Genomic DNA, 22,523 nt, shown 5'->3' on the forward strand with positions numbered 1-22,523 from the left:
AGTGTGCTGAAAAGTGGCTATCTGCTCTTACGTACAAGGGGCAGTGTAGTTTTGTGGCTGTGTGTAACTGTAGGGTCCTGCACTCACAAAAGATGCTGTTCCAGGGGTACATTTGGTGTAATTAAAGAATAATACCAGCAGCAATGCCCAGTTTTTGTCCTGATGTTACAAGCAGCAGCCTCGCTGTGTGTCTGCTGCCTTCCATGGCTCACCAGCTGCAGCAGCTGGATGCAGAGCTGCAGATGCAGTGGCGAGCCTTTGATTTGTTCAACTTGCAGCTTCTCCCATGACTTAGTCATTCTTTTATGAAGTGCAGCCAGAGTTCCGCACAGAGCAGGCACGTTCCTGCAAGAGCTTTCCAGCAGCGAGTCGAGTTGTGTTGTTTGGGTCTCCTGTTGTCCCCCCCTGGAAACACAGTCATGTAAATACCCCACGTGCTGTGGGCAGAGCTCCAGTGAGGACAAACCTCTGTGCTCCAAGGTTGGATTAGGAGCATGTTCGGATAATGACATCTGAAAACAGGATGGCTGGGAGCTGCAGCGGAGCAACGAGGGGGCTTTGAAAGAGAGAGGAGTCTAATCCTCTCTGCTAATAAGGAGGCAGCTGCTGCCAATGCATCAGGCTTGGCAAGCGCTGCTCTGCTGCTCCTGGGTGCTCTGATGGTGGCAGGTGCAAAGACACAGCTGCTTTGAGCTAGGAGGGGAAGAGCCACACGGGAGGGGTTGTCTTTGCTTTCTGTGGGTAACACAGGACCTTTGACATTGCTCTTTCCCCATCCCCAACAGCACTTTGGCAGGACAGGCAGCAGAGCCGCGTTCCATGCCAGGAGCACCGCAGAGGCCGTGAACGGGGTTGGATGCAGCCACCAGACACCTGCTGCTGGTGCAGCACCAGTTGCATTTCCATGGCACTCAAGCCCAGCCTTACTCAGAAGGCAGCTGAATGTGTGTGGGTCTGCGGCTGCACATGGGTGTTTGCAGTGTTTGTGCCTCACCAGTGGAAGAACAACTCTGGGCAGGGTGGAGAGCATGGGGGCAACACAGGGCAGCTCTTGTGCAGTTATGTCTTGGTACGTGGACAGGTTTCCACAGAGACCAGCGGGATACGTGCTGGCAATGTCTTCCTCCAAGGGGTGAGTGCTTGGGGACATGCTGGTACCTGGCAGGTACTGTGAATGCAACTGCTTTAGAGCACATGAAGTGCTCCCAGCAGCCCTGAGTCCCCAGACTAATGTGGATCTACTGCGTCGTTCAGAGCAGGGATGCTGGTGATGAAAGACTGCTCTAACCCCACCTCCAGTGTGGAAGTGCCCAGGTCTGGGAAGAGCCTTGGCTGGGATGTTGGGGACCAGCTGCATTGAGCACGCAGTGGTTTTATCTAACCTGTTGTTCCTTTACAGTCAGCATGCACGCTTGCTGGGTCAGTGGTACCAAGCAGTATTGTCCCACTGTGGCTGTCAGGACACCCTCTTGCTGGACAACAGTCATCCCAGATGGCAGTCACTGTATGCAAGTTTCTGCAGCAGGAAAAAGCAATGGAGTGGCCAGGTAAGGAATGCTTTCCTTCAGCTCATTGATATGTGGCATACAGCTTTACACGTTCCTGTTAAGTTCTGTCAAAGCACAGAGCTTCACATTGCATTTTAGTGGAGATTAGTAGATTTATTAGCCCCACCCCTTCTATGCAGACAGGCTGTTTCATTCATGCTCCTCATCTCTCTTTTGTTAGGGCAATACTGAAATTGATTTAGTGGGCTTTGAATGTCACTGTAAGGTTTCGAGTGGGCGGGAACAGCAAGCACAGTTCCACCATGGATCCCCATCACCACCCGGAGTTTGCAGGCCAAGGTAGGAAGGGAAAAGTCAATCTGATTCTAGGTCCCAGTTTAGCACATTGTGGAGAAGCATCAGGTTTATCAAGGGCTGTGGTGAGCGCTTCAATTGAAACTATAGGGCTGCTTAGAAAGCTTGAGGTCAGAGTCTGTAGCAAGACCACTCAGCTCCCATTGCACTTGGCACTAGCGCTAAACCAGGGGCTGTTCTGATGGGTGCAGGGCCCTGACTAGGCTTTAAAAGACCCAAAGTGCTCCAAGACTTGTTAGCTGTTAGACAAATACATCACCTCCTCAATGAAGAAGACAACTTGATCGCTTAAAACGTTGGGTTGTTTTTTTTTCCAGTTTTTATTGAGTGAAAATGTCAAACCTTGCATCAGTCATGCAAAAAAAAATCAAATAAATAAAACACATATATTAAATTTCTAATAGCACTAAATTCAAGTGGAAAAATATTCAGTTCTTAATAACGCAGGTGCTGAAGAGACCAGATTCAAGTAAATCAGAGCACACCATCCTGGTTAGGGTGTTGGGTTTTTTTTTTTCACTTTCTGCATTTTTTTGTCTCAAAACCTATATATATATCTATATATCTATATATATGTATATACATATAGATATATACACACACACATATATATGTGCATACATATTATTTTAATATTTATATATATACACATACATATTTATAAAACATTAAAAAGAGCATTGGTGGTTCAAGCATTTATTTCCCCCCCTCCCCCACGGAAAGAAAAAAAAATAATAAAACAACAACAAAACAAAAACAAAAAAAAAGACCCAAAAAAATTACACATTTAAAATTCAAAATGAGCTAGCAATGGCTTATAGTCCTAGTGTGCAATATGGAGATTACAAAAGGCTAGAATCCTCCCTCTTTGTCTTTTTTTTTTTGTCATTTTTGTTTTTTTAAAGTTATTTTTTTGCTACATTGGAAAACTTTTTTTTATTATTTTTTATTATTTTTTTCTTTTTTTTTTCTTTACAAAATTCCTTCCACACAGACTTGAATCCAGTTGAGTTTGTGGCTAGAATGAACAATCTAGTCAATAGTTTTTGATTTCATGGTTTTGTTTGCTCTTCAGCAGTGAATGGGAGCAGACTCAGGAGGGTCCTTCTCAAGGTTTGCTTTTGGTTGGTTTTTATCTTGGTTCGGACAGAACAGTTCCATTTCCTCCCTCCTCTTCCCCCTCCTCATAGGTTGTTGTCTCGCCCTCTCTTTCCCTGGTCATTCTTTAAGCACAATAGCATTGTATTAACAGTCCTATTGATATGATCACTCGAAGTGCAAACCCACCTCGCTGCAACAGGGATCTTTGTGCTGTTGAGGCCTCTGTTCAGAAAAGCACTTAAGCCTGGGCTTAAACCTGCGCCCTTCAGCCAGCATCTGCTTAAGAGTTTTGCCGAATTACAGCCTTCACATGGCAGAACAAACAGCTGGGTTTAACCTTCTTGACTTGTTGTTGTTGTGAATAGAGACATAGGAAGAGATTTACACAAACAAGACTTGGAGAACGTGGAGTAAGATGTGTTCTGGGGGCATGGCCAACCTGCTGGGGGGCCACTGTCCTGTGAGGGGGCCAGGCCCTGTGCTGGGGTTGCATTTAGCAGTAGCCTGTTGGGAAGGAAATGTCATTCCCTGTGCCGGCTCCTGGAGAAGAGGTGATAAAAGTTGGGGAGAAAGGCTGAGATGTCAAGAAGTAGGATGCCTTGGGGGAGAAAATGGTGTGCATAGATCAACACAGGCCCTTCTGGCACGCTGAGCCACACAGAGGACTTGTGAAACAGGGCCCCGTCAGTGTGGATAATGGTGAGCTGCACCGGGATGATGGAAGGAATGTTCAGTGCCAGCTGGAGCGGGCAGAGCTACTGGTAGCTGTTACCCCTTTTCTCCACACACCTCTGCTCTCTCCCACTGCTGTGCAGTGAGTCAGTGGAGTCTGGTGAGGTACGAAAGGGGAGAGGTAAAACTGCTGTGTCACAGTGCAGGTTCCCAGCTCCTACCAGCCAGGAAGCAGCCTGGCTCTCCTGAAGGGAAACCAGTGGCCCAGGGAGCCCTGAGCCTCGCCACTGAAACCAGCCTCCCCCTCGCCTTCAGCGTGAGCACCTCCCAGGCAGGTTGTGTGCAAACCTGGCAGGATGCTGTCTCCAAGGCAGTCGGCTCGATCCTGCCTTCCACAGAAGTCACTGATACACACGATGACTTCAGTGGTACAGAATAAACACATCTGGTTTGCAAGATGTGGCTTGTGTTACATCCAAGGGATTCCTCCTGGAGCCCATCACCATGCTATCGAAGTACTGACTGTGGGGAAAATGTACAGAACCTGCAGCAAATGCTGTTAAAGTAAAATCGTTTTGCCCCATCCCCTGTAGAAATTCCAGGGCCTCGTCCCCTCACTCTGCCCCAGGAACATGAGCTTCATCCTAGTCAAGAATCAGGTTGTGCTAGAAAACACAGAGCTGAGGGCAGGGGATATACCAAACAAAACAAAACCAAACAAACAAAAAACCCCTATAAAAACAAAAGCCACACAAATAGCTGACAGCGGAAAAGAACTCCAAAAGAATTAAATAAACTACAACCTACCAATACCAATAGTTCATTTGTTTCCATTGGTTTCATCTCTTACAAAATTCAAGTTACAAGTCAGAATCGTGCAGCTCCGCTCAGTGCTGGGAGGGTGAAGTCAGCCTCAACCCATAGCATTGAGGCCCCCCTCCCCTGCCCCCCCTCCAAACAAACACTACATCGAAGGGAAAAACAAAGGAAAAAAGGTAAAAATTAAAAAAAAGAAGAAAAAAAAAAGAGAAAAAATGAATTGCACACAATAAACCGTATCTAAGGGCTGGCCAGAGGGCAGGTGAGCCCCAGCCCCTGGCGTCGGTGGCTTCTCCTTTGTTCTATCTCTAGCAATAACCTTTACAGGAAAAATACTGTACAACTGCTGGTTTTTATCTTTTTTTGCTTTTTGCAACATTCTCTGCACGTTCTGTCCCCACACTGACCCAGCCCAGCTGCTGCCTTCGAGCCAGGCCTGAGCCGCACCACGTCCTTCGGGAAAGAATTAAAGGGAGGAAAAAACCCCAACCTAAACTTCTCGAGGCCTTTATCTGTTCACAGGGGGCGAAACAGGATCCCTTGGAGCTGGGGGGGGGGGCCTGCATGGTGGCAGAAAAAAAGAAGTAGGTATTTTATGCAAAAAAGGGACAAACTTCAGATACCAGGAACCTTCCTAGGCTGGAATACTTACAAACTGGCACTGAAATAACTAGCAGTTAATTCATACAGCTAGTCCTTCTGGAGCCCAGCTGTATGGAGACACAAGCCCTCTCTCAGACTCGAGTCAAACAGCTACTGTCTCACCTGCCAGAGTCCAGGCAGTATCCTGTAGTGTGTGTTCCCAGCCTGGGCTGGGGAAAGAGAGCAGGGAAGAGCTCATCACCAGAGGAAGCCCAAGCCGCTGGATGTGGCAGGTTTCAACACAGTACAGTTGCATTGGCTTATGCAGTGCCCAAGCTATTGGCCCTACTTGTCAGGATTTATCAGCATGGCACCAGAAATACTTTAAGTCTTAGCTGGATTACACCTGCCCTCAGCTTCGGTTCTCGGTGCTGCATGGGTTGCAGCAGCCTCGTGTTTTGCAGCTGCAAAAACCATGATGGGGCCAATAGCTACAGACCAGCAGTGCTCCTCCTCCCACCTAGTCTGAGCAGGACATCCCACAGTGGGGTCCTGAATGTGTGCTGCCTTCTCCTCCCTCTTCAGCAGTGCCTTCACCCTCTCCCAGAGTCAGCAGAACACTGAGGCCATGCAGACAGACGACAGGCTTGCCCATCCATGGTGGAAGGCTGGGGACGAGGGCTTGGGGACCGGGGACATACCTGTCACTGCACAGCTGCTTGGTCAGAGAGCAAGTAGTTTTCAAGGCTGCTTTAACGGCTTAGGATGCTCTTCTGTGAGCAGGGTGCTCCCTGTGCTGCACTGTGGGACAGTGTCAGCTCACAGCCTCCTGAGATGGGGATACTGAAGCACCACAAAAACGCCTCACCCTCAACAGAGAGGAAGCTCCTGGGAGTTGGGATGAGATGGAACTGGATTGAGATTAACCCCAGTCCTCCAGTGTGACAGACCCCTTAACCGCCTGCTGTGCTCTTCCCAAGTTACTTCAGCTAGATTCCCTACAGGCAGAACAGCAGGGATGAGGAGAGGTGTCCTACAGAGAAAGTAAGTGTAGACTGAGAAAAGTTTTACAATATAAATAGCATTCAAAATTATTATCATTAATAGTAAAAAGGATCTGGAAGAACAGAGGAGTGTCCCATTCCCACCCCTGCTCACTCATTAATGCGTCCTCATTTATGTGACAATAAATACCCGCTCCCACCCTTGCTGCCTGATGCCATTCATTTAATGCTGGAGAAAGAAGGGGGGAGGGGTGGAGAGAGAGAGAGAGCAAACACCCCTTACCCCTCCTTCCCACCCGCAAAGCTGAGCTACTTGTCCTTGTGACACCAATTCCTTGCGTGTTATATATGTGTGTGTGTGTGTACGTTATACAGAGAGACACACACACAAATATATAGTTCTAAAATTCATTACCTGTTGTTCCCACCCACCCCCCTCCAAGAAGTGGAGATTATTATTAATATCGTACAACTGAAAACATGGAAAAACAAAACCCGGAAAGAAACATGGGGGGATAGAGCCCCACCCATAACAAAGGGTCCCCAGATGGGCACAGGCCCCACGCACCATGCAGGGAGCAAGGAAAAGCAGCTGGTACCCTCAAGGTTCATGTCCATGTAGAAGGGAGGTTCATGCTGCTTCCTGCCCCCATGTTCTCTGATTGCAGAATGAAGGGATGCAGCACCAGTCCTGCTGCCAGCCTGTCTCTTACGGGGCCTGAGGAGGAGCGTGGGTTTCCTTCCTTCCTCTCTCTCTTGTGTGTGTGGCACGGAGTTTGTTTTCCACTTGCCATCCCAATCTTTGTTCTTGCCTCATATGGGGTCCTCTTAGTAATTCTGTGTAAGAGCAAAACCAAACCACTGCCACCCTTGTCTCTAAGATTAAGGAGAAGCTGCTGGAGCAACAGTAGAGGCTGGGGCAGCAGCTGGAGCTGGAGCAGGAGTTGGAGCTGGAGTAAGGGCTTCCTCGCCCTGTGGCCTGGAAGCATCGCCCTGATCTGTGGAAGAAGCAGCCTCCTCTGGTTCTCCATCTTCTTTAGTGGCCAGGCCCTCAGGGTCAGGCAGCGATTCCTCAGAATCTGTGTTCAGGTCTTCCTCTTCATCATCATCTTCATCATCATCATCATCATCATCCTCTTCATCATCCTCCTCTTCTTCATTCATTTCTTCCTCATCATCCTCTTCATCCTCTTGGGAAGAGTCATCCTCGTCCTCCACATCACCGGAGCCAGATGCCACTGCCCCCCTCTCCTGAGGTGCAGCCCCGGCTCGGCTCGGTGATGGACCTTCAGTGACTTCTGACTGCTTCTTGCTGAGGTCCAGGGAATCATTGAGGCCCACACCAGCTGCGTTCTGCAGGAAGAAGAGGGAGCTGTTGTTGTCAGTGCTGAGGTTGAGGGAGCTGTCCAGGTTGATGGAAGAGTTCTGGATGTCGTACTCAAGAGTGGAGTGGGCAAGGCCCTCGGGGCCAGGAGAGATGGCAGGAAGCTCCCCTCGCTCCTGCTTCTCATGTTTGCGCTTGTGCGAGTCCATCTGTGACATGCCCACCACTGTGTGTTTGCAGCCAGGGTAGGTGCAGTGGAAGTGGGAGCACTTGAGTTTGTACTTGCAGTCAGGCACCTCGCAGTCCACACTGGAGCTGAACTGGCAGAAGCCAGCAGCACTGATGACGTCCTGCTTGCCGTGGTGCTTACGGTGGGCTGTCACCTTAGTGCTGTCAGTGCAGCGGAAGCCACAGCGCAGACAGTGGAAGTGTGTGCTATTGCCAGAGAACTGACAGTCTGGGAAGTTGCAACTCAGTGAAGACTTGAAGCGTTTGAAATCATCCAATACCAGGTTGTCAACACGATCGTGATGCTGGGCGTGCTTGTACATGTGGGTACGGCCACAGAACTTGTAGCCACAATTCTCCCGCGTGCAGTGGTAGTGGGTAACCTTGAGAGAGAATTGGCAGCTGGAGTCCTTGCAGTCCTCGTAGAGGTCATAGCGCCGAAAGCCCTCCAGCATCATCCCTTCGTCCAGCATCTTGCGGGAGGATGCAGTCTTGCGGCGCTTGCCAAATGGGGACATGTCCTCAATGATCCAGAAACGCTTTTTGGCCCCTGAGGCAGTTGGCATAGTGATGGTATTCCCTAGGGAGAAAAAGCAGAGTGGTGTTGCTGACAGCCGGGTCTCCCTTCATGCCCCAACCATCCTGTCAAGGTCTGTGTTGCCAGGGCACAATGCTGCAACTGCTCCCACCCAGCGGCTCAGCCCTCAAAAGCTCTACGGAAGCCTGAGCTCTGGGAATGTGGGCTGGCTGATGCCTGTTGGGACATCGCTTTCTCAATTTCCAGCATATCCCACCTTGTCTCTAACTGGTGCTCCGGTATACCTGACACTGTGCAAATGCTGATGATTGCGTCTCTGTTTTGTTACTCTCTCAGTTTCTTCTGCTGCTTAGTTAATCTCTAGTCCTATTTTCCTAAAGTCAGGCTTTAATACAGAGGAGCTGTCTTGTTCCAGTCCAAGGCCTGAGGTGTGTTAACTGGACTGAAGTGGCAGAAGAGTTTAACATGCTAAAAACTGGTATGTGTATACTATCCCCTATCCAGGCTCTTGTAACACACTGCAATTGCCAAGGACAGGGAGGAAGTGAGGAAGGATCCCATGCGTGATTAAAACTGCAAGGGGGGGAATTTATAGAAATAGGATGGACTTTGGCCAGGAGACTGCAACATCCCTCACTGTAATGAGCCTACATATTACGATGAGTGCACTTAGAAAGACAGATGGACAGATGTTCAATGGGGCTAATTCTCATCATCACTAGCCAGTGGACTCTGAGAGAAAATACCAGTTCTGCAGCTTTCCCTTGGGTCTCAAAAATCACATGATGCCCCTAGTAAATAAAGAGCCCTCATCCATCTTCCACTTTCATTCACAGGGCCAGCATAACTGGCTAGTGCTCACGTCCCCTAGGATCACGCTGACATCAAGGACTCGACCTCATTATATCTATTAACTTTTTTTTCTTCCCTGCTTGCTGTTTCCAGAATCAAACCACAATCTCCAGTATCAACATGCAGCACAGACGAGGTTGGAGGCAAGAATTTCTCACCAGGTGCAGAACTGTGAGTGTAATTGGAAATTATAGCTTGAAACTAAAACATACTTTTTTGTTGTTGTTGTTTTGCCTCTCCTCATGCTGAAACTGCCATCCTCTGAAAAAGAGGCATGATTTGTGACACACAGTGCCTGGGGCCTGAAAACCCAGAGCAGCTTGCATCCTTGTCTAGGCAGCTGAAGAAACACTCATCTCTTTGACTGTTGTAGAACTGTTTTCTTTTCTGGCTGATAAGCAGGTATTAAATGTGATGAATGCTATTTTTGCCACATCTGGCCCTTCCAAAGACAACCCTTCTAGAGAACGGGAGGATATCATTGAAGGAAGCCTCCAGAAGTTAAACTGGGGCTGTACTGAAAGGCAGAAGTCAATGAAATGGTAGCAGCAACCTAATCCCTTTGGTGGCCCTTGGCATGGCTGGGCTATACAGGCTGCAGGGTAAGCAAGGAACAAAAGACTTTTCCACACACATTCACTCTATGGCACTTCTGCTCGGGCTGCAAGTAAAGCCACCAGCTTGGGGCATCCCTGGTGAGACCATCTTAGTGACACGTGGCTGGTGGAATCTGCATGTTAAGGCAAATTTAACCAGCTACCAGTGAAAGAATAACTTCCTGTCACTGTGGATTTTAAATTAGCAAGCTTTAGCTACAGAATCTGTGACCAATTAACTCTGCTCTCCCCAGAAACATCTGGTATTGTAAATCTAGTTCTCTGCTTCCAGGGCACCAGTGTAAGTGCATCCCTGCCTGGACAAACCACTGCTATCCAGATCAACCCCTGCTTTAAAATCAGTTACAGCCAAGTCATCAAGTCTTTTATCCTTGGTATGAATGCTCATCTTGTCTGGCTCCAGACAGCAATATGGGATAAGCCATCTTAGGGAAAAGACTCTGCATGGGAAATAAGTATAATGTAGATTTTACCTGTTCTAAGCTCAATGTGTCGCCCAACTTTTACACCAGTTCAAACAGATGGGCTCAAAACTTAGTGAGACCAATTCTGTTTCCTCAGACAGGCAGTTTCAGCACAAGAGCATGGGAAAGAGCAATGAGAACCTGGTACACCCTCCTGCGTTAGCCACCAGACAGTGTTCAGTCCCTAGCACCCAACTGAAGATTTATAAGCCTCAGCAACTGTAAGCCCAAGCAATTCTCAATGGTAAGTGCATTCCATAAGCTGGTCTTTTCAACTACTAATAATGCAAACATCCACAAAACTATATAAAAATAAAAAGAAACTTAAAAATGTATCATTAGAGGAAAGGACAGCACAAGCCTAAAATGTTTCAAATTCATGCAAATCACTGAAGAAAAAATAAAGCAAAAATACAGTTTCTTGTGAATTTTGTTCACTGGAACACACTCCTCTGGACAGGGCAAAGGATCCTTCTCCTGCCACATCCATGAGTAAAATCCATGACCTTCAAAGCGGAGCTGGCCCTCCAGCCACGCTCCCAACCATTTACCTTGGATTTGCTCATTACTAAAACTGGCAGGAAGAATGACTGGGACATTTGTAGGCTGCCAGAATCCTCTTCAGTGTGAACTTTAAGCACAAATATGCCCTTAATTAACTAGAAAAGAGCTGGGAGTTGGGAAAAGCCAAAACCGAGACACACCCTAAAAACCATTCCCAGCTGGAATGAGAATCCCCAGCCTGAGACATCTCTGATCTTAGTCACACATGGGAAACATGGCAGCTTAAAACTAAAAATCTCGATGGATTTTCTGCAGCTGTTAAGAGCAGATATAAATAACAGGGAGTGTGAGAATCAGCCTGAGCTGTCTGATGATGTCATCACAGTGACACTGTTCTTACTCTGTTACTGGTGCTGGGGAGAGCAGCCCTGAATCTTATGGCTTCATGTAGCGACAGGAAGCAGTGAAGTGTAAAAGATCAATAAAAACAGGGGAACTGGGTACCTGCTATGTGCAGCAGACTATGGTAGTTATGGTGTTGGGTGGCCTGGAAGAGCTAAGCAAGAATCCCATGTCCCATTAATGCTACATGAGCAAAAGTTTCCTTTATGGCCACCCTGCTGTTACCAAGAGGCTGAAGGTGCATGTTAACTCTGCATTTTGTTAGGTTTTCTCCTCATTTGGCACTGGTGGCAGTTTCTCTCAGGTGGATACCTGATGTGTCTCAGTGGTTTGCTGTGGTTTTGGTTACCCTGTGTAGCTCTGGCTACTGTGTCAGCAGACAAAAGGAGAGGTGTGGAAGGGCCATGGATAAAGTTAATTAAGACACAGAGTGATGTATGTTTTGGTGCAGAGAAAACGTGGGCAGGGTGAGTGGGGAAGGAGATGGGCAGAGGACACCAAGAGAGAAAGCAAAGAAGTGTTACCTGCTGCATCCTGAACTAAGGGAACGTCACTTTTTACTGGAGTTGGAGTGGCAATGATGGGCGAAAACCCAGTGGTGCTGGCGGTAGGCATGACAATGCCTCTGCTGGATCCAAGAGTGGCACTGAGCAGAGAGTATGAGAGACAAGATGGAGAGAAGAGATAGGGGAGGGTGGGAAGGGGAGACCTAAGCAGGGCTTGTGAGAAAGATGGAGGCAGAGATGGTGGTTGAGGTTGTGGTGCAGTATGGGTACCATCATCGGCAGCAGCAGTAGCAGTAGAAGGAACCAGGCAGCCTGGAGAATGTGGAGAGAAAAAAAGCAGAAAAAAAGGAGAAAAAAACCCAAACCAAAGCAACAAAAAATAAAACAAAAAAACCCAAACCAAAACAAGAAACAAAAGAACTGAAACAAGAACCCAAGAGCAGAAGCAATATGATGAAAATGGAAAATACATTCACAAATGTATGAAACAGAACTGTAACAGAGAAGAAACAGAAGGTGAGGAACTGACAGCATCAGGAAGAGGAGGGTTGTCTCTGCACAAGGCACGGTGGCTTTAATGGGTGGCACCGGGGGAAGATTCCTTGTTCATGTACATAGTGCCAGCTCATACAACTGACAGCTGCAAGGCTGGTCTTACACTTTGGGTGGGTGGTGTTGCTCCCTGGATAGCAGCTGGGGGCTGTGTCCCAGACAGTTACTGACAGAGTGCCAGGAACCACTGTCCCACCAGGACTTGGGGGGACCTTTAATGCCATGGGACAACCACAGTCGTGACCCAGCAGGGTTCACACATGGTCAGGGATAGGATAACCTTTATCTAACTGGTATGGGAAAGAAAAGCAGGGAAATGTTACAAAACTAAAGCAAGCTCAGTGAGGCAGCCTATGTAGAATCCCCCTTAACCCTGGGAAGGGCAGCTAAGAGATCCCCGGATCACCACTAGATGATAATAGAATTCATAAAAGCTATCTGACTGCTGAGAAGATAACCCCCTAGCAAAGGGCAGTGGGAGATGGCTACACATTAACCTAGCAAAAAGAGGGGATGATGGAGGTCTCTTCTGAGCAGCACTGCACAGAGTGGGAGCAGGGATGCTCAGTGAGCTGCTTTTATGTGTTGCTTTCTGAAGATGTGGTAGTGTTTTTTCCCCTGTGTATACAGTATTTGCTATTGTACAGTCTTTCTGTACCTCAGCTGTATAGGAAAGTGCCTGACTTCAGATGCTGCACAAGGAAATACATAAAGATACCAGGGGAAATGCCAAGTACAGAAAAGGCCCAGAACTATTTTTCTTATCCTCTTATCCAAGACAGAGGATAAAAACCTCTCTTCAGAGGAGAAAAGATACGCTGTTAGTTCATGGATGCTTGAGGTGTGCATTTTGATGGATCTCTTCTCAGAAATGGTGGAGGGAGCCAGGTTAGTATGAGGCACTACTGTGAAGCTGGTACAGGTCATGTTTTAAGACGCAATTGTTCTTTGGCCTCTTCCTGAGTTTATCTGCTGAGAGCAAGCAGGCAACTGAGGATCCATTTCACCCCACCCCTTCTCTCTTACCTGCTGATGTACTTTCGTTGCCCACTGGAGTGCTGGAGCAGCTGCGGTCCATATTGGAAGATTCAGAGGAAATACCCCCAGGGCTGCAGCCAGTGTAATCCATGTACTCATCTGTTTCAGTGTCCATCATGCTTGGGGGTCCCTGAAAGGAAGCTGGGGTTCCTGACGAGGCTGGGCTGGGTGCCATGCTGCCAACCTGGGGGAGATTTTCACTTCTTGGAGTGTGGCCAATAACCTGCAGCAAGAGCACAGGACGGGGACTTTCACACCAAAAGCAAGATGCCAAGACCAAAACCATCTGTCTGCACGTTTATTTCCCTCTGTCACAGTTCAGGAGGGATAGCTGGAACACACCCGTGAGTGGAACCCATGGCACAGTGGCTGGGAGAGTGAATCTTCCTTCCCTGGGACCTCAGAGCATTAAACTTGGCACATGGATCCCGGTATGTGAATTGTGATGTGCTCAGAGGCTGGGAGCGTTAATCTTGGCACCAGCATCCTGGTGTGTGGATTCCAATGCATTCAAAAACAGGAGGTGTTAATCTTGGCATTGCTACCTTACTGTGTAGGTCCTGCTGCATTTAGAGACTGGAAATACGACTGCGGACACGACTCTCCTAGTGCCTGCATGCTGAGACACTGCAACAGGAGGCTGAAACCAGTGATGGAGGTGTGTGCTGTGGTCATGCACAGCTGCTCTGGCCTGGCCTGGCCATCTCTGGTTACCTGGGAGGTAGCCAGCAGCACTGGACAGCCAAACTCACCACTAAGGCATGGGGAAATACGGAGGTAGAACACATGAATGCACAAAGGCAGAGCAGTGATCTGATTAGCTTTGCCACATGCTCTGATATGTGCTTTCATCCCTGTTTTGTTTGCTGGACTGTTCTCAGTTACGTGTTAAGAGAAGATGCAACTGCATCGCTCTGCTGCTTCCTGAGAGAGGACAAGGAGCGCCCTAAACTAACTCCAAATCAATAAGGGAAGAAAAATGTCAAGATTGGTATTTCTCCCATCCTAGGTGGAAGCAGCAAATAATTCTTTATGTGCAACAGGAAATGTTTGCTTTAACCAGCATGTTCAATTCTTCCACATCCTAAGCACTTCATTTTAATAAACCAATTGGTGTATATTGAGAGAGCAGGGAGGGAGGGCAAGTTGTAGTTTTAGTGTTCTCCATTTCTTATCTCCATAATTCACAATGAAAAGCTGTTTACACTAAGTAATGCTTTGATGTCTATGCTTCCTCTTATTGTGCAGTCCAACCAGGTAAAAGTACCTTGGGTGAACTCACGTATCCCTGCTGCATCCCCCAGTGCTATATTTATCTGCATTTGAGAGAGTCTGGGTACAAATGTCTAAGGCAGTTCTGGAGCAAGCAACCAAAGGGACCGATATTACATGCACATCTAGAGCTTAAATAACTAGTGAGTCACCTGAGTAGGAACACGATCAAAGTTCTTCCCCAGCATCCTTCTCATGTGCTTTCTGGCGTGGGATGTCATTTGGTGCTTGAGCAGGAAGGAGAACTGGCAGCCTTCACGAATGCAGTGGAAGTGGCTGTTCACCTGGTTGTATTTGCAACCTACAAACACAAAACCATCATATGTAGTACATGGAAAGTATCAAGAAGGAAAGGGACTGTAGGGAAGATGATCTGGAAACGGGACACGGCTGCTGCTACATGGATTTCTAGTGCAAGACTATCAGTGGTCATGGGTTCTTCAGGAACAGTCTTGAATGAGACAAAACATGGTATTTTGCATGCTGAGCAACTGCAGGAAAGGATTACAGTGCACACAGGTTTAAGAAGTGAGACTGGTCCCATCCTGCTTCATTTTGTTGTAAAGAAAGGAACATTACTATTACGTCTACTAGTGCCTAACACTCTCCAATCTTAGCTAGCACCTTTTCCTTTACAAAGAGAACAGAACCAAGACATTTAACTGTATTGTGGAGGTTACAATCAAAAATACATGCTCAGATTGGAAATGAGAAGTTCTTTTTCTCTTTTTCCCTCTAACTATGCTCTCAGTACAGCAGTCTCATCAGTGCTGGCTCTGGACAGTCTATGCTCTCTGGTCAGATAGAAATGAGCCAGGAAGTGTTTACTGCTACTCCAAATCTGTTGTGTAATAGGGGCAGCTACTCAGCAACAAGCAATTTCTATGGGTTCTGGCATCCAGTATGTGACACGTTTTGTGCCTCGTGGATCGTGCCGTGCATGCCAGGAGTTTGTGTATCTCATTAATGGACAATCCTCAACAGCCACATTCTATAGCTGACAGATAATGGCTTCTTATAGTTAAAACACAGCTCTATCAGGTTCTGTCTGTTCTCCATCATCCCTTGGCCATACCCTTACAGACCTGTACAGACCTACAGACAGGCTCAGTTTTACTCATGGAGCTACACCCATCCCCCTGTACTTACACGTGGGTATTTTTCATTTATCTGTTTCTTCCTCCCCATCCATCCATATGTGTATGATACTTATACATGCACAAACACATGTATTAAAGAAAAATCTATTGTATATGTTTGTTCTGAAACATTCACAGCCCTTAAAGCAAGCCAGTGCTTTCTGTACCTGATGTATATATATACAGATACAGATACAGATATACACACACATAAAAAGCCTATAGATGTACAGAGGAGCAGACATGCATTTACATGTCGATATAGCCATCTAGACCTACACAAACACATCCAGCTACACCACCCCATCGTGCTGCCTGTATCTAAACAGGCAAAGGCTAAAACATATGCTGGCTAAACATGTTTATGGCATGGCAAGCCAACCTATAGGCAGATGTCCACACTGCTGGATGCACGCACCCCATCGCTCCCCAAACTAAACACTGCTGACACATGCACAGCCAAGCAGCTCCTGGATCACCCAGCCCATGTTTAGTGCTTTAGGCACATGCCAAGTTTATGTTTGTTTAGGCACTGCACTCCCCCACAGCACCACCTCATTCGCCCTCCCCATCCCGTTGTGCTGTTCTCTGGGATGGAGAACAAACAGTGCTGGCGGGACTGAAACACTATCAGCAAAGGGCAGGTGAAGGCTCGCCTGTTGCCACGGCACCCGTGTAGGCTGGGTGTCATGTATCATTGTCCTGCTTTGTCTAGCTCTTGCTATCACCTGAAACACCTAAAGTTGAGTAAATACCAGCAACTGCTGAATCTACTGACATGTGCAAATGAGACCTTGGTAAGTACTGGCCGCAGCATGTTGACACTCAGTACCCTGGTTACCACAAACAAGCTGCCATTTGGATATAAATTCTTGATGAAAAGAAAGCTGAAAAGAAAAGTCTGGTTCTGGCTGTTTCCCTGCAGTGGGAGAGAACAGCACCCAGAAGTGTTATTCTGAACCTTGGTTTGTTCCAGCTTCAGTTCCAAGGGGCTGGGTCTGTGATGCTGTTAAGCCAAAACACAAGTTGAAGGGTTAAGTGAACCTTGACAGCTCAGGACAGAGTTCTGCAGGAGCCCTCTTTAGGGATTCCCCCCAGGTTCAGAGCCCTGGCTTCCAGCTCTAGCTACCTCCCTGGTAATGCATTCCACTTTCTGTTGTTGTGTGTTTGACCAGCTTTACACTAGAGGCACTCGGATTTAATAACTACTGCCCTGCTGCTAATAGCGTTGGCAAGTGGGCAAGCCACAGTGTGAGGCTGTGCCACATCTCAGGTGTTTCCTTAGGCCGTGCTGTGGTGGGAGGCTGGTACAAAGACACAGCACTGCATTCCCTGCTGCTCACAACTGGCTGTGGAGAACGGCTTCAGAAGAGTGGTTTATGGAATGCTCTTCTTCATACCTCAGTCTCTGGTTATTTGCCCTTTGTCTTTCAATGTCCTGCCCTGGCAATGTCTAATAAAATAAAGGAAGAAGTTTTCATCTGAAGCTGCCTGGAATTAGGCAAAGCAGCAGCTTCCTTGTTGTAGGAAGACTTTCACACAAGGCACTCATCAGAATAAGCATTTCCCTTATGCCTTTTATTACTGCTAAAAGCACTCTTAAACTCCACCCAAAACAAGTATTAGGCCAAAAAGACTACAAAGTGCACAAAAAAATATCCCCAAACAAACAAAAAGGCCTTGACAGTGATCTATAAAGCAAAAACTAAGGGGAAGCTGTACTTCCAGCCAAATATATATATATATATATAAAATTCTCCATATTATTATTTCTATGCATTTAACTGGGTCTATTTGGGAAAATATGCTTCAGCTCCTGCAGATCAGGAACTGCTTTCTGTTTCATTCGCTCTCTTGTTCAGCACTTTAATGACCAAATACACCTTAAGCATAACTTGCAGGCTCTAACTCGCAGTGTTCTTAGGCGGGACATGGGACAGCCCACACGAGGAAGATGATGGGGGAAGAGAAGACAACTCACCCAGTCTGCCACACTCCTCTCGTTTGGTAAAATACTTGAAGCCATTGGCTGCCCTTCTCTCTGCCTTCTCATGTTTTTTCACATGCCAGGGCAGCTTGGTGGTGATGTTAGTCACGAAGTAGCAGCCAGGACGAAGACAGTGGTAATGCCCTCGCATCCTGAATTCACAGTGCTGGAGAGGAGCAGACAGGTCGTTTTAAGCACATCTAAACCAAATGCACTCCCATCTGCTGCTACTGATGCTGTCCCTCTGAGACATGAGAGGGCCCTGAACTCATACTCTAGATCCCATCCGTGTTATCTTCCACAAGCTGCAATACAGCTGTGCTCCCTGTCATGTACTTTGTATTGCCATTGTGCTTTCTGCATTACATTGTTCTACGCTGAGATACCCCAACCCTAACTTGTGGCTTTCCCTGGTATCCATCATAGACTTTTATTGTATTTCATTTTGTGTCTCAGATCATTCTAGTTACCTTGTCCAGTTCACCCAAGCCAAGGAAACATCCAAACACCTGCAGTATGTTAGAAACCAAATATTTTGCTAGCCCCTTCCATGGTTGTGTAGTTAGAGCAGGAATGAGACACTCCACCTCACTTCCTGTTGAGCAGTCTACTTGCTCTTTCTCATTCTTCTCCCACACACATACTTCAGGGTGGAACATTGCTTTTGAACTGCTCTTACCTGGTTTGGACAGAGACACTGCAGTGAATAGTAAGCAAACTGGTCTCGCACATTCACCAGATTATTGTTGGGGTTGATGTGGTCCAGGCAGTGGGATTCTGCTTTGCCCGAGGTTTTGCACACGTACTTGCAGTTCCCAAAGAGACAGTGGAAGTGGAATTTGTTGGCGTACTTGCAGTCCGTTGCCAGGCAGGGATCACTGGAACACATCCAACACCCCATCGTCACCCTCACTCCTTTCACACATTGTTTTTTTTTGCCAAAATTTAATTCAGGGGGAGCCCAGCTCCAAACATGGCCTACAGATTGCCACAACCACCTTCCTCTTTCCTGAAACTGATGCTGGCAATGCCACTGCAATTCCACCAAATCAGAGCACTTTCCTGATTCAGATTACTGAAATACAGCAGTGCGTGGTGGGTGCTGTAGTCTCTGAGGGCCACACTTGCAACTTAAAACTCTCAAGATCCACACAGATGCTGTTTCTCCCTTTCTGCTTACATTTGCCGCAGTGGATTCAGACAGTTTCTCTCATCTCAGTTTTGCCTAACTGAAATGAAACTCTTGGGCAAGCACGCTGCAAGATGCCAGGGCTTCCCCTGATTAGACACCATCAGCAGTGGCCTATTTAATTAGTTAAATGGTTTTGATACATTACTCCCCCCCCCCATTCCATGGATTTCTGGCTGCACAGAGGTCAGATCAGAGGTAGGTGAGCATTGATCTCTTGGATCCCAAGCACTGTACCAAATGATACCTACTCAGTTATGTGAAACTGAATTAATACACTTCTTTGAAAGCAAATGACTGTCAATACATGACCCTGAGACTGAGACTCCAGCAGCCTGAATCATTAAACAGCAATGCCTAAGCTGAGCCTGGACTCCTGCGTAAACCACAGAACTTCTGTACCTCTTTCTTTCTGTCTATGCAACAGAAATAACACCAACACTGTGAAACTTCTTTCATGTTTGAAAAGAAGCTCAGCAAGGTACATTTCCTCCTGCCAGACACCTCCCCTGTGAATTACTCCGTAAACCAACACTACAAAACCAGAGGCACAGGATTTAAAGAGACTCATTACACTTGTAGAGAAGTTCAGCCAGGACAGCAGAACTTGGAGAGATCTGAAATGAGGGAGAATTGCTCCCTATTCCCTGAGCTGTTGAGAGACCCATTCCTGACAATCACAGTCCAAGCACTTGAGCCCCCTCCACTACCTGACCCCCCCATCTTCTTCACTGAAAAAAATGAATGAAGGTCAATTATACTGAGTTCCAGTTGGCATTCCCAGGAAGAGCTTACTGGATAAACCCGGGAGAAATGCAGCAACCTTCCCTTTCAGCTGTCTGTAAACATCTGCTCTTAGTTCTGGGTACTTTGCTGCAGTAACACCTCACCTTTGCATAACTGAGCTCTCCACTGCCCACTGATTTTTGCTCACCTACAGAAACTCACAGTAAGTCCCTGCAGCAAGATCTGGCATTGGGCTACTCAGGTTTGCATGCTGAAAACTTGAAAGATGTTGTGCTTCCTCTGTGGCCTTCAGTGTCAAAAGTACTGCAAAGACACCTGTATTTCTGTGCACCTCTTCTGAGGTATAAAAAAGGCTTCAGTGATATCTCAGCAAGTGTATTTCTCTAAGCTCCCACCTAAAAGTACTCCCAGATATACTCATCAATCCTGCTTTTTCTCCTAGGAAAACTAAGGCATTTTCTAGACTTTCTGCAAGTAAATTTTCTGTGAGATAAAGCCTAGAAAGACAAGATGTCTCAGTGGGTGAATACAGAGGTAGCACTACAGTTTTGAGGAGTGGTACAGAGGGGACTGCAAGCCTGGAGGGGACATAAGGAGGAAAGCAGCATCAAGAACTTACTTCTCCTGGAACTGGAGAAATCCGGGTTTGACCTGAGGCTTGGCGTTCTCCAGGGAAGTCGTTGCCAAGGGTGAAGTTGCCAGGTTAGGCACTGATGCTGGGATCTGAGGCATCTGGGGTATAGTTGAAGCCAGCTGCTTCCAAGCTAGCAGTGTGGGGGCAGAGGGCACGGTGGTTGGACTTGGAGTGGGCACATCGAGGGCTGGAGCGCTTGCCATGGTGACAGAAGTAGCAGATGGTGATGAAGGGGCCAGTGAAGGCTTATTCTCAGCAGTGGCTGAGAAGGGAGACTCGGAGTTACTTTTCACAGTTCCACCCTCAGTTCGGAAGTGAAAACTGCAAAAAGACAGTAATGGAAATTTACAACAGGGAGAATGTCTAGGATCCTGCCCTTCCTTTGCTAGTTCCCTACTGTAACAGTGGGAAGGTATCTTAAATTCATTCTTCACTCAAGAGACGTCTGGATTTCGCTATCCAGCCTCAGGAACACAGACTGCATCCTCTACCCTACTTGTCTGGCTACCGAGCTCTGGGCTGGCTGCAGCTTTCCAAAACGATGTGAAATGACGAAGGGTTTACAATACAAGAACATGGCAAGGTGAGGAGGAGGGTGCTGTTGGGCTGGACAGTTTGACTGCTTCAGTTCAAGATCCTTATCCACATGCTTTGAACTCTTAAAACCATATAAACTAAGGGCTAGGGAAAACTTGTTAGGAGAGATTTGTCATGACAAGACAACGAACAAATAAAACGCTTTCTACACTGCAGTGATGGGGAGGTGTCTACTCCACAAAAAGTCTATATCCAGTGACAATGACAGGGTTTACAGGCTCCTCCCCCTCCCATATATGTTTTTGGATGGTATATATGTGTGCTGTGAGAAATCTGGGTCTCTTTGAACACACGGTCTGTCAAGTAGGCTATGGAAGAACACAAATGTCCAATTCTCAGCCTTGCCAAAACTTTTTCTCAAGTTGAACACATTTATTGTGAAACAAATCTAAAGAGAACATGGTGTTCTGCACAGCTTTCAGCTGAGCACATTTACACAGGAAGCACATGGATGCCCAAACTGCTGCCCTTAGGACTGCCCACATTCCTGCTCTTGAACAGAGGAGTTACTCAGGAAGTCTCTCTTGTCCTGCAGTGTGTGATGTAGTTTTCCCAAGATTTCCCAAGACTCTGCTACTTACTTGGCGTGTTTGATGGCTCCATCCAGGGTGCTGAAGAGGGCCCCACATTCCTCCACCACGCAATGGAAGTGCACCTTATGGAGGAAGTCGCACTGTGCATCGCAGAAGTCCTTGGTACCAAACCTGCCCAAAGCAGACAAGCATCTTAGGGAAGAGCCCAACAGAGAAGCCATGTTGGAACAGACATATTCTGGTTTTCAGCTCTACCACCACTGTGTTTCTAATGCCAGTTCCTGCGGCACAAACTGCTGGTGTTGTTACTTGGTTAGTGCCTGTTACACAGATCTGAACATGCAGAACAAGCACCTAATTTCTCTCCAACTGGACTTGACCAAGAAACTCCCATTTTAGTGTGAGCACAATACAGAACTATTCTGAAACAAAACCTGAAAACCATTAAGTTCTTGAGCATCCATGACAAAAGCCAAGGCTCTGCAAACGATCACAGGTTAGTAAAGGTAATCCAGGTAAGACAGGTCTTTGTTTTCTTTTCTTTCTCAATTTACTGGGACTAGCAAAAGGGAAGAAACAGGAGAGGCTCAAGGGAATCTAGATCCAGAACCCACTCACCCCCAACATTGAAACAACAGGGTACTACATAGATGGAGAGATGAGGGATCATCCATATAGCAATTCCAGCCTAGGATGCATAAATAATGAAAAGCATAATCCCTGAAGAACATAAGAAACATCCCTGGCAAAGCAAGCACCAGAGCAAAAGCCATCATCTAAGACACCCCTCTCCTTATCATGGAGGAAATGGTCAAGAATGCAAAACCAACTAAGCATGGTTTCACTGCTCATCCACTGCTGAGATGCTCTGGACTTAGTAAGAGTAGCACAAATACATGTGATTTCAGGAAACTCCAGAATCACAGGGAATCAAGGAATCACGTAAAAAACACTGGCAGGAAGGATCTGAAACTTAACAGGGGAATCTTGCATAATTAAGATACAACAAACTACAATTGCTCTGATGAGCAGGAAAGCAAGACACAAACAGCAGCCTGTGTGGTCCCAGGAGGGGCCTCCTACCCGTTTGAGAGTAAAGGAAAAGGAGGAAAACCTCATGCTGGAGAAGGAAGGTCAGTGGATATAGAATACGTGCACTCAGTTGAGGCTTCCAGGGAGAAGATGAAGGTAAGTAAAGGTATGGTAAGAGATAAGAAACCAAGATACTGCAAGGTAAAGGGGTGCTTTTATCAGGGCCAAGAGATACTGCACTTAGTAGGAAGATTCAATGAAAATGGGAGGTCAAAAATGGCTGCTTTATGAAATCTGCTCTGGACAGGAAAACTAAAGACAAAGCAGA

At 47.0% G+C, this 22,523-nt stretch overlaps 1 protein-coding gene across 8 annotated transcripts in view; it reads right to left on the reverse strand.

Annotated features, from left to right (window-relative positions):
* Positions 1–5,675: 5,675 nt before the first annotated feature.
* CASZ1 (castor zinc finger 1) overlaps positions 5,676–22,523 on the reverse strand; it is a 280,280-nt gene continuing 263,432 nt past the window's right edge. For 7 of the 8 annotated variants that reach the window (XM_061347954.1, XM_061347952.1, XM_061347957.1 and 4 more), the window contains 8 exons: positions 21,212–21,334; positions 20,019–20,354; positions 18,143–18,341; positions 17,458–17,629; positions 14,490–14,638; positions 13,054–13,288; positions 11,494–11,787; positions 5,676–8,172 (listed from right to left, as the gene is read on the reverse strand). In XM_061347954.1, coding sequence (XP_061203938.1) covers positions 6,923–8,172; positions 11,494–11,787; positions 13,054–13,288; positions 14,490–14,638; positions 17,458–17,629; positions 18,143–18,341; positions 20,019–20,354; positions 21,212–21,334 — 2,758 coding nt within the window. In that variant the 3' untranslated portion in view covers positions 5,676–6,922. The remainder of the gene's footprint in view (positions 8,173–11,493; positions 11,788–13,053; positions 13,289–14,489; positions 14,639–17,457; positions 17,630–18,142; positions 18,342–20,018; positions 20,355–21,211; positions 21,335–22,523) is intronic. The other variant, XM_061347958.1, reaches the window with a different exon arrangement.

The sequence above is a fragment of the Neopsephotus bourkii genome, unplaced genomic scaffold, assembly GCF_033783945.1.
Source record: "Neopsephotus bourkii isolate Nb327-2 ecotype Australia unplaced genomic scaffold, CSIRO-AGI_Nbou_v1 NB_333, whole genome shotgun sequence".
NCBI classification, from domain to species: Eukaryota; Metazoa; Chordata; class Aves; order Psittaciformes; family Psittacidae; genus Neopsephotus; species Neopsephotus bourkii.